The 12,024-nt window shown below is 37.7% G+C and overlaps 2 protein-coding genes across 10 annotated transcripts in view; one reads left to right on the top strand and one right to left on the bottom strand.

The window, feature by feature from the left end:
* Positions 1-12,024, bottom strand: part of LOC129577064 (COP9 signalosome complex subunit 6) — a 50,684-nt gene that overhangs the window by 391 nt on the left and 38,269 nt on the right. The window contains exons 2-6 of one of the 2 annotated variants that reach the window (XM_055463522.1): positions 1,129-1,287; positions 871-1,002; positions 629-780; positions 322-487; positions 62-255 (exon numbers count right to left, since the gene is read on the bottom strand). In XM_055463522.1, coding sequence (XP_055319497.1) covers positions 62-255; positions 322-487; positions 629-780; positions 871-1,002; positions 1,129-1,243 — 759 coding nt within the window. In that variant the 5' untranslated portion in view covers positions 1,244-1,287. Of the gene's footprint in view, positions 1-61; positions 256-321; positions 488-628; positions 781-870; positions 1,003-1,128; positions 2,695-12,024 lie in introns of those variants that run through there. The other variant, XM_055463520.1, reaches the window with a different exon arrangement.
* LOC129577060 (trifunctional nucleotide phosphoesterase protein YfkN) lies at positions 1,773-10,998 on the top strand. Of its 8 annotated transcripts, none has more exons than XM_055463509.1 (7): positions 1,773-1,851; positions 7,046-7,241; positions 7,353-7,439; positions 7,647-7,912; positions 8,125-8,931; positions 9,046-9,330; positions 9,538-10,998. In XM_055463509.1, exons 2-7 carry the CDS (start codon positions 7,076-7,078, stop codon positions 9,721-9,723), a joined length of 1,797 nt encoding a protein of 598 aa, XP_055319484.1. In that variant the 5' UTR covers positions 1,773-1,851; positions 7,046-7,075; the 3' UTR covers positions 9,724-10,998. The 8 variants fall into 8 exon arrangements, with proteins under 8 accessions (XP_055319484.1, XP_055319482.1, XP_055319486.1 ...); XM_055463507.1 differs by lacking the exon at positions 1,773-1,851 and adding an exon at positions 2,809-3,348; XM_055463511.1 differs by lacking the exon at positions 1,773-1,851 and adding an exon at positions 2,964-3,104.

Raw genomic sequence — 12,024 nt, 5'->3', positions numbered from 1 at the left:
ATACACTGACACGTCGATTTTTGTTGGATTTGAAGGATACAGATTAGAAGCAAATAATTACCGTATAGTATTCCTCTTTGAATGTCGAACTTTGGATGACCGGCAGGCGTTGAGACAAGGCGTATGCTTCGCGCAGAATTTCACTGTTGGCTGGTAACGTGCCACCTTCGATGGCTTTGATGTATGCCAAAATCAGTTTAACACGCGAGTGCAACATTTTGATCGCACTGTGCTGCGCAATCAAGTGCTCAGCAACTGAAACCAACACATAAATTTGATTAATTTTCTATCCGACATTTTGTGCGAGAAATCATGTCTTACCAGCCGATTTGCCACCATTTTCATGTGTTGATGTGCGAACCACGTGATCGACACCAATCCGTTCGGCCTCTTCAGTGGCCAATGTATACGTCAAATTGACAAACAACATCGTCGCTTCGCCTTGCACAATATCAATCACCGATTCGAAAATCTTCACCGGTAGTTGCTATCAAAATGAGGAATGAATAAGTTCAAGGGGAAATTGAAAAATTGATCTCAAAATGCGAATTGAATAGAATAGGAATCGCAAAAATGGAAAGTAAAAAAAATCCCCTTAAAAATGAAAACATCAAAAAGTATCAATTACATCGAAGTTCCGTGATTGTGGGCTAAGTTGTAACATGATTGGACATTCGTTGATTTCGCAAATTTGCTTGTGCACTTTGATGTCTAGTTCGGTTGGTCGATTGCCAGTGGTGTACCAACCAAGGAAGTCCAAATCTTTGAACACTTGTTTGTCTGTATATTATTATCAAAAGACAGAAAAAAAACGGTCAACATACATAGAAAATGGTCTAGTTCAAAAATTACAGCACAAATTCAACTTACATTGTTCTTCTTTTGTGCGATAGTAATCCTGATCGATGATTATATCCTGATTGACAAACTTGAATTTCAGTTCAAAAGAATTCATAACCTCAACATTGCGACCGCTTTGTTTACCGATTAATGCACCGAGCACTGCAAGAAAAAGTGAAATTCATTGTTGACACACAGCTTCTTGGTTATGAAGAGATAAATGACTTATGACGAAATTCCATTTAAATTCCACGAATTCGTCATTGAAATAAATGTTGATGTTTTTACCTTGTTGAGGGCTTCCATTTTGAGCTCGGATTCGTGTCCAGTGTTCGGATATGTTCATAATGACAAGCGGATGCAGAGAGACTGTGACAGATGGAACGGTCGCCGGACTGGCCATCACGCTGTTTCCCGACGATTCTGTGCATTGTTTGGTGGTGGTGGCGGCGTTGCTGCTACTGCTGCTGGCTGGCAGATTCGATGTGGACGGTGTTGTGTTTGTGGCCGAATTGCTGGTTGATGCTTCGCCAATGTTATTGTCACTATCGACATCCATATTTTCGTTTGTTGCAGTTACAGGCATTTTAATCACGGTTGCTTTTTCTTCTTCTTCTTTTCTCAATCTAATCGCTAGGCTCGAAGCACAACGAAAATACACTTCAGATGATTCAATTGAAAATGCTATCGCTGAACGCAGTTTCGGAGATCGGCTTAGAGATTGTTATTGTAAACTTCGGATTATATCGCTTGTGTGCCTGTGCAATTTATCGCTGTGTTCGTCGCAACGAAAACCACTGTCAAAATTTTTGCTTGGAGGCGAAACATCTGTCAAAAGTGTTTTGTACATAAGGTACGGTTCACAGCACGAAATGTCAACGCTCGTTTGATGTATGTACTAAATTTGATTTTATCGTCAAAAAAAGAGAATTATCTACATGTGATTCATCTGCAAAGTTTGAATTTTGTTCCGCATTTTAGCGTTTTGTCCGTATTGTCCACAGACACACGGTAAGAAATTGTGAATGTTTTTTTTTTCGAAAATTTTGATCCAAATAAAAATGAGACAAACAATGTTCAAATATTAAATTCAATCATTAACAGAAACCCTATTTGTTTGACCGTGATAGTATGAATGGCATGCTAAAAACGGTCAATGTTGTATGAGAAAAAACACTTGTCTAACATAAGCGACACATGTTGGTGTCGGCAAATATGTAATTTGTATGCGATTTATTTGAATAAACACGCACACACCGCCTGAGCGCATTTCCACGGTTGCAATTCATTTTCACACCAGCCTAAACGGCAGCAGTAGTATCAGTAGTGGCAGCAAAACGAAATGTTCATCATTGTTTGGGCTCCTTTCAAAATCGATGGTGGATAAAATCATATGTTTTGATCATGCTGCTAAATGTGCTCGCGTGTGTATGCGTTGTGCACACACAAAGGCGACCGTCCGACCAACCGACCGACCGACCGACCGACCGAAAGCGAAAGAAAGAGAGCACACACATCGTAATACACACAAAGACACCGAGATACAAATGGGGGAAATGACTTTAGGCCACCAAATAAATGTAAGAGCCTCTAGAGCTCAGCAGCCTTGGAATCTGATTAAATTTTCGTTCTCGTCCGCATATTTTTCACTGCCGTTTGCTTTGTACTCGCAACCGTACGTGTGTGTTTTTTTATCCGCTGCTCTCCTTTCTCCCTCTCTCATATACTTTTGGTCTGTGTGCGACAGTTCAACATTTTCCCTTAAAAATTGTTTCTTTTTGTTCGCCTGTGCATACAAGGCACACACACACTGGCACATACACTCAGCTGCACATACATACAAACACACAGTGAACGCACTACGGACACATCGCCACAGAGCAAACGATATAGAAGAGAGTGAAGCAAAAAAATAAAATAAAATAACAACTGTCTATGACACAAACTGAACAATATTCGCTCTTTTATCATGTATATCTACCTCCTTCGCGCCTTTCATACGCTCGAGAAAATTACTTCTTAAATATATCTCCATCGTTGCTCTCGGCGCGCACACACATCTCACACACATTTTGTGTGAAGTACACAAGTGAAACGGTGTTCTAATCACAATGACGGTGTAAATTGTTCAACAGCAGAAAAAAAAAACGACGACGACGACGACGACGAAGAATCATATAGAATTTCACACACAGAATTTTCATTCCTTTTTACACAAGACCCACTATAAACCACCAAAAGAAGAAATAAATCAACAAACAAACGTAAAATTACTATTTTCTTAGAAAACCCAGATCATAAACCTTAAAGTGAACCACATCGAAATTGATGCTGACTTGAAAATAACAGTCCCATTTGTTCGGAGCTTCCGAATATTTTAGTGGACGAGAGAGAGAGAGAGTGAGTGATTTTTTTTCGGTGTGTGTATTTCAAAATCCTTGTCATCACGCGCTTCGCCGAAAATCTATTAAAAATATTTATGAATTTAGTGTGTTGTTTTTTTCTTCGGTGAGTAAATTTTTTTAAAAAAAGAAACAGCGATTTGAAGGTGCAATTTTTCTTATCGAAATAAAACAAAATCTTCCGCTTAAACGAAACATAAACAGTCTCCTTAATTAGTCCCCATGTTCAATGTTAAGCGTATTTTATCCGAAATAAGCCTATTTTAGATAATGTCAACGAAGCGGAAAAGCTAAAAGGACAATTAACAATTTGAATCATCTTCCTAATTGCCTACGACGAAGAAACGAAACGAAATTTTGCAGTGTACGATAAGAAGAAAAAAACGTGATATATATCAAGTGAAGTTTAAGGAGCATATATTAAAAGTTGCTTGAATGGAGTAGTGTTTGTGGGCTTCTGACTGTAAGTGAGCGTGTGTGTGTGTGTGTTTGTGTTATTTATCATCATCAATCGGATACAAAGTTTCATTACCATTCCACATAGTGAGAGCAAGGTACGTTACATACCCATTGGCATGTGTGAAAACAAAACTTTTGCGTACAATCACCGAAAAAAATGAAGAAGAAGAAGAAGACGTTCGTTCATGTTTTGTTCGCAATTTACCCGGTTCCTTTCAATGGACGTCACTTAGTCATTTTGTGATTTTGTGAGAACCAGAGAGGTCTGCTATTTAATCACCCTCTGGTTCTCTGTAATTGAAATTGAAGATCTAATTTTCTTCGTTCAAAAGTAAGATTAAATCGATTGTTGCACATTCGGTGTGTCTCACCGAATTAATTTGATTTGTGTGTCGCTTTTGAGTCCGTATATGTCGTACACTCTTTGAACCGAGGGCAAGGGAAAAGGCGTGAAAATTGTGTGTATGTGTATATCAGACTGCAATCAATATCAATAAGTGGCTTATATTCTTCCATCAGCTTTTATAATACAATCTCTCCATTGAATCATCTCAACGTTTTTTTTTGTGTGCTGGCTTCCAATTAAATTGGTACGATAATTTTTGTGAAATGTCCACTTGCCACATCCATCTACCGAAAATAAAACGAAAGCATCAATTACCAATTGACTAAAATTAGATTTGTTTTTTGGATTTCATTCAACATTTGCAATGGAGAGCCTCTGATCACAGCGTACCTAATATTATTCATTTCATTTAAAGCAAAGCAAAAAAAAACGACGTGTTTTTTTCCTGAAAAATCATTCCGAGGGAAAAACGCGATTGCATTTTTTCGAATGCACATTCAAAGCCCATACACCATTTTGAAAATAATTGATAAATTCAAAGAAAAAAAAAAACAAATGTCGAGAAATTGTAACATCATCGATTCGATTTTGATCTGGTCAAACCGCGAGCTGTGAGTATAATAAACAATGAAGGAAAAAACAAACAAACGAAGAAAAAAAACACAAATTACAGACTACAGAAAACGCGCGTTCGTGAATATACAGAAATTCAAGGATTTGTCGGCGTGTTTCGCATTTATTTTCCGCAACACACAATAATCGCGAATTTTAAACGATTTTAGCATTTCTGTCGCATTGTGCACTATATAATTGAGTATACGTTTGATTTGGTCTTGAAAATTATTCATACATTGCCACCACACCGTAGTTGAGCAATTGTTATGAGCTTCGATTTGCGCCGTATATGTGTGTAAAATAAAAAATGAGCAGCAAAAAAGAGGTATGCATGGCGTGTGGAATGGAAATGGCCAAATTGAAGTTGATTTCAAAATGCAGCGAACATGTAGATTGTGAATCGAGCAGTTTTCATCGTTCAGACAAAAGCAAAATCATTCGGTCGATTGATTTGAATGATGTGTGTGTGTGTGTGTTTGAGAAATTCTTGAAAGTTGTTTATCGAAGAAAGGTTAAAGTCGAAAGGTGGGTAGTGAAAAATGGTGGAAATCTACATTTCCGTGCACGATCTCATCGAAACGAATGGAGGGTTGCTGCGCCCGTGATTGTTTCCTGTTCCAATGCGAAACATGCATTGCCAAAACAGAGAGACGGAATGGCAGAGAGAGAGAGCGATATCGAAACAGACAGCGAATGAGCTCTTAAGTATTTGCTTTTGGTGAATGAAAAAAAGACTGGAAAGTATTGCATTTCACTCGATAGGATATTTTACTTGTTTGGGTTGTTTGGATCTAGCAACCTGTTCGCTGAAAGCGCACCGAACTGCTCGGTTTTCATAGATATTCAGTAAAGGTCACACGTGCGATTCGGTGTCTATAAATAACATGTACTCTCGCAATTGAATGGTTGTATAAAGGCTCCGTTGTTGAGCACTCGATATATGCCCTCGAGTCGGTGTGTGTCAGATAGGGATAGAGAAGGAGAGGCAAAGGTAATGGGAACGAGGGAACGGGTAACACTGAGCTGAATATCATCGAAGAGTCCATTTTCGTGCAATAGCGTTATTAAATCGAATTTGGTATCTCCACCCGCAAGTAGGGAAAAAGAAGGAGAAGAAGAAGAAGTAGGAAAAAAATACATTAACAATACGAATCGCATGCAAATTCATAAACAGAGTACGGTGCGCACATGCGACTATCTCAGCTACCATTTGTCATTTGCTACGGAATATGAATCTAAATGAATTGCATGTGACGCGGTGATGGCAAGACAGCAAAACAGCAAAACAACAGCGTAACGACACAACAGTGAATCGGTGTTGGTGGTGTTTGGTTGCTTTACTTTTTTTTTTGCCATAGTGTTTGTGTATGGTGCGAAAGCCACACGAATTGTAGGAAGTGTGTGTGGTTATCACGCCGATCGCATGCACTTTACACAACAATTACACATTTCACAGTGCGATGCAAGCCATCCGAATAGCCGCAACACACAATAATAAAGAACAATTGTTGCTGCTATTACTGTTGCCGTTGCCACTGTTGCTGCTGACGGCCGTCATCATTGCTGTCTCGTTGCTGCCACCGCCTTCGTGCCACCGTGTAACGGTAAAGACGTTAAATAAAAACTCATAATTCATTTACGTTGGAATCATAATGACAATGAGCAAATGCTCTCACTCTATTGAGCCACGCCATGCTACTGCCTTCACTGTATGTGCCAAGACCCCACCTCATTCAATAAGCTACGGTGAATGCTTGTCGAACACCGTGTCCGAGTGCCTTAAACGTGTCAATTCATGCAAATATTAAGTGCCACATCGTTCTTTTTCTATTAGCACTTTTGACAGCGGTTTTCTCTCTGGTTCTGAAATGAAAGAAATATCTCTTCCTTGCTGCTGCTCAGTGTCTGAATGTATGTGTGTATGCGTAGCTTGTAGGTCATTTCTATTACAGACATTTTATACAACAACAAACGAAAAAAAAAAAAAATTACAAAATGTATTATTATTGCGATTAAATTGGCACTTTAAGTTAAAGTAGCCACTTTTGCATCAAGCACGCGCTTCGGACAACATTGTTCGTATTTGAACCGAGCGGAACACTGTTCGATCTCAAACGGCAGCATACTTTTCCTCTATCTCTCTCTCTCTCGCTCTCTCTCTCTCCCTTTCCATGTGGATTGTACACAATGCTCCTTCGTCGCGTGTCTTTAGGATGCTTTATCATCCAAAATTCAATTTTTGATTGTTGACATGAACACAAGAGTCCATTTTGAGCTTGACTTGGATGGCCAATAAATGTTTCATTAAAGAAAATTTCCCATTTATTGAAGGAAGAGTGTTCAAGGATTTTATTACATTTGCGGTGTTTTCATTTATTTCCAGGAACTGTTGACGACGAAAACGACGACAACGATGGCGCATTTAAATATAATTCACTTTAACGATATCTACAATGTGGAACCAAATTCATCGCGTGAACCGGTTGGTGGAGCGGCCCGATTTCTAACCGTAATCAAATCATACGCCAATTTAAACCCTTTAATTTTGTTTTCTGGTGATGCATTCTCCCCAAGCATACGTGAGTAGTAGCACACAAATCTATATTATTACTGTTTGAATCGCAGCATTTGTTTCAAATCGAAATATTGATCGCATTTGTGTGTCTTTCTTTGTCTTTCCACGTTGACAGTAAGTACATTTACAAAAGGTGAGCAAATGATTCCGGTGTTGAATAAAGTCGGAACTCATTGTGCAGTGTTAGGAAATCATGACTTTGGTGAGATTTTCTTTCGCTATTTTTGTGTTGTTGTTTTCGTTGTTATTGTAAATGAATATTTATAGAGTACTCTCTCTCTCTCTCTTTCTCTCTCTCTCTCTCTCTCTCTCTCTCTCTCTATCTCTCTCTCTCTCTCTCTCTCTCTCTGAAATGCATTCAAACATAACCACCACACAAACTATAACGTGAATCGTATCTGTCAATTAGATCATGGACTTGAGGTGATAACAGAACACATAGCTAAAACGTCATTTCCATGGCTCATGAGCAATGTTGTGGACAATGAGACCGGTCGACCGTTAGGTAGCGGTAAAAATACGCATGTCATCGAACACAATGGCATCAAAGTTGGTATAATGGGACTGGTGGAAAAGGAATGGTTAGATACATTGCCAACTATTGATCCGAAGGAGGTAACGTACACTGATTTTATCAAAACAGGCAACAAATTGGCGACTCAACTTCGGAATGAGGTATGTGTGAGACGTACATATATAACAAATGAATGTTGGGATTTACATATGTGTCATAGTGCGAAACGCAAAGTTCCAGTATCGCACAATGCTATCGTACATGGCTGCATTTTGCGTGATAATGAAACTATGTGTTTCGGTCACCCATTGGTCACTCAATGTGTATCATTAACTATGAAATTCTTTCTTTTTTTGCGTACAATTTTCCGCAGGGCTGTGACTTGATAATAGCTTTAACGCATATGCGAACACCAAATGACTTCAAATTAGCTAACAATACAAGTGGGATCGACATCATTCTCGGTGGTCACGATCATGTATGTGAAGATGATGTGGTGAATGGTATACATGTCATAAAATCCGGAACGGATTTTCGACAATTTGGCTTAATCACAATGACCGCAGGCGATGATAAAAAATGGGCGACCACATTCAAAGCAATCGATGTGACATCCGACTATGCTGAAGATGTTGAACTAAAGGCGGAACTGGCCAAATTCACTGATTCAATTGAAGAACATATGAAAGAAGTGCTTGGTACATTTTCGGTTGAATTGGATGGACGGTTCTCGAAAATTCGAACGAGCGAAGTAAATTTAGGCGATTGGGTGTGTGATGTTGTACTATCGGCCACTGGCGCTGATGTTGTTATTCTGAATTCGGGCACATTTCGATCGGATCAAGTGCATCCGGCTGGACCATTTACGATGCGTGATCTTGTCAATGTTGTTCCGATGCATGATCCATTGGTTGTTCTTGAAGTGACCGGCCGGGCTATAGTTGATGCGCTAGAAAATGCTGTTTCAGCCTATCCAAAGTTGGAAGGACGATTTCCACAAGTATCGGGCATTTCATTTGTATTCGATCCAAAACGGCCACCATACTCTCGTGTCATTACCGAGCTGGTACAGGTTGCCGACGAATGGCTTGATCTTAAACAAACCTATTCACTGTGCATCAAGAGCTATATGCGTGGCGGATGCGACGGATTCACCATGTTTAAAAATTCAAAAATCATTGTAAGTATACACTCCCATTGCTTATCTACTCTCGTAAACGAGAGACACAATAATCTTGTTCGATAAAAATACTGGATTTTCCTAATTTCCTGTTTCGTATGATCAATCACATAGATGGGTGAAGATGAGTGTCCCGAACTTGGATTAACTCTGCAAAATCATTTCCGTGCCATCGATGTTCGAATGGGTAAAACAAAGCACTCAAAGCATCGTCAATCACTGGTAACGCTATCACGTCGTCACAGTATGGTTCAAATGTTGGAAAATCTGGAATTGGACGGGCCGACGCCAATGCGACGCATTTCATTGAGCAGCGCACCAAATACGAATCATTATCTGCATCATTTGCAGCAACATCAATCAACGAGAACAATGGATGCATCGATGAGACGAGCTAATGTAAGCTATTTTAAATGGTCCATTTGCAATCAATATTCTTTAGTTCTGTTCATTTGGTTCTTGAGAACCATTCAATTGAATTTTGTATAAAAAAAAAAAACAAAAAAATCTCTTTGAATGAAGAAGAAAAATGTCCTCAAAACCAAATTAGGTTGAAAATCCGAAGAATGTTTGTATTAAAACTTTTTTTCCTCTTCAACATTTTAGTTTGGTCGTCGTGCATCATTAGAAGACTTGGAGCAAGAAAGTTGTCAACTAGCTCCAGCCACCCACCATCGAATTATCCAGTTACAAAACGAAGAGCATCTGCAGCTGTTGCTGCAGAAGAAAGCCATTTTAGAGACGAATCGCAGTGTGATCACCGAAGACGATGAAACATCGCCACAAACTTAAAAGCAACCGAGTTTCAAGTGTGCGACCGAGGCAATTTCGTTGCATAGTGTCAAAGTGATGCTATGAAATTGCTATCAATTCTTCCAATTAGTAGTTTCTATTAACAACAATAACAACACTACTGCTAATTAGCGCTATCACAATCGCTAACCTTCATAAACACGACCATTTGAACGGGTCCATATGAACAAAATAAGTACACACGCTCACACACATAGATTGAGTTCACGTCGATATTGTTCCAAATTAATTGTTCATTGTATGTCCTACGACATGGATGTAAGAAGCGAAACTGAATCCAACCAAAATATTTGGACCGCTCTCTGATTCGCCAAATGCGTGCTTTGGTCACCATTTTCTCAGCTTGAACAATGTATTCCCTTTTGTTGTTGTTGCGATTTCTATTAGAATTCCAAATTGTAAACTGCACAGAAAGAAATGTGTAATAAGTAAGAGGGGAAAAACGGGTAAACGGATAGAAAATGAACAATTAACTGAATACAATCATAAACAATGGATATAAATGAACAAATAACTCTATCGAAAAATAAACTGAATAAATGAAATGATTCAATCAATGAAATCGACAGTATCAATTAGATAAATGAATGGGTGATCGTTTATTCAAAGCAAAGAAAACAAACAAACCAACATACACATAATAATATGTTAATTTATTCTCGTATGCAACAATGAAGCGAATAGATGAAAGAATGTACATTCATATGGAAAGGAAATTGTTAGTATATGTATATGTACTATGAAGCTTTATTTCGCCACAACAAGAAAAAACAAACAAACCTAGAGGCGCTAATAGATATTTTAGGTATTTAAAAGCGACGATATAGACAAAAGATATGATATATATTTATTTTTGCGATTAAGCTACAATTTCATGTCACATATTTATTCAAAACTAAAAAACAACAAACAACTATTATTTTACTAACTAAATTATCAGAAGACCGAACAGAGACTCATAATTTTAATATGTACATATAAAATGATACAAATTTTAATTTAATGTTTTCATAGACGCAAAACTAGTAATTTAAACTATAACAAAAAAAATCACACAAAGTTTTTAAAAATGCAATGTCTATTGGATGCAATGAAAATCCAACAAATCCGATTTTGATCAACTGAATCGAATTTTAAATTGAACTGGAATGAATAACAGACAAGAAGAAACAAAAAAAAATTAGTTTACACTACCCACTAATCGACAAATGTTAATTTTTATGCAAAACAAGAATAAAAAGAAGCTCAAGTATAGCGCATGGAATTTTATAATCTTTGAACGACGAATGAAATCACACACCATGGGACCGATCCAATTTGCATAAAAATTTATAGATTTCAACATCATGAGACTTATCAGATTCTTTCGATAATTTTTTTTTGTTGATTTTCGTTCGTTGTTCTTCAAATTTGAATTTAGTGGCATATTATTCAGCTAGTGAATCGTTCGTTTAGGAATTCTGTGATTTTGTTTTCCTTTTCCGAGCATATTGAAACAAAATCTCCGGGCTCTTAATTTGTCGCACCATCGGAATGTTTCTTTTCCAAAACTAATTCTCGTATTAAGTCCTAAAATAGTTTTTTTTTTTCAATCTCATTAAGAATTCGTAAAGTTCTTGTATTTGTTCTCGTAAAATATTTAAAACGAAAAGAAAACTAATGTCATTGCGAATTTTTTTTCTGTTAAAAGTCGAAACCTCTTTTGGATATTTTCTGCCCACTTATTTCCTTCAATTGGATACGGAAAATGTTTAAACCCGACTAACTGATTTCTCTATTTCAGATGCATTAAAATTTGAATTCAAACAAACATCTTTGCATATTGAATATGTGTTTAGCTTGTGTTATTATGTTGTTGTTGTTCATTAAACAAAAAGAGCTTGATTCTGCCAAAAAATATGAATAAAAAATTTTCGTTTTTAAACATTTGCATTTTGAATTTGCTTTCCCTTTGTTCCCTCTTCTGGTCCGTTTTCTGTTTGATTTCATCCTGTTTTGCATGAAATAAGCCAGTAGTTTTAAAAAATGGTAACAAACATCCACATGAATTCGATGTCATAAACAAGTGACTTTGAAATTCCCCAGCAAAATTCGTGGTGTGTCGCATAATTTTCAGTAGGCAAAATTGCATGTGCACTATGCTTGGAAAATGTCAAAAAACCAATACACAGGCACACAGATACGTTTATAGTGTGAGAAAGGGAAAGAGAGAGAGAGAGAGAGAGAGAGAGAGAGACATCGAAACGGAATGGTGATGGCAAGGTTGGTGTGTCAGAAAAA

The sequence above is a fragment of the Sitodiplosis mosellana genome, unplaced genomic scaffold (genome assembly GCF_009176505.1).
Source record: "Sitodiplosis mosellana isolate CC-2019 unplaced genomic scaffold, AAFC_SMos_1.0 Smas_scaffold_6197, whole genome shotgun sequence".
Taxonomy (NCBI): domain Eukaryota; kingdom Metazoa; phylum Arthropoda; class Insecta; order Diptera; family Cecidomyiidae; genus Sitodiplosis; species Sitodiplosis mosellana.
The sequence above is the reverse complement of the archived record's forward strand: the minus strand, read 5'-3'. Positions and strand labels throughout refer to the sequence as shown.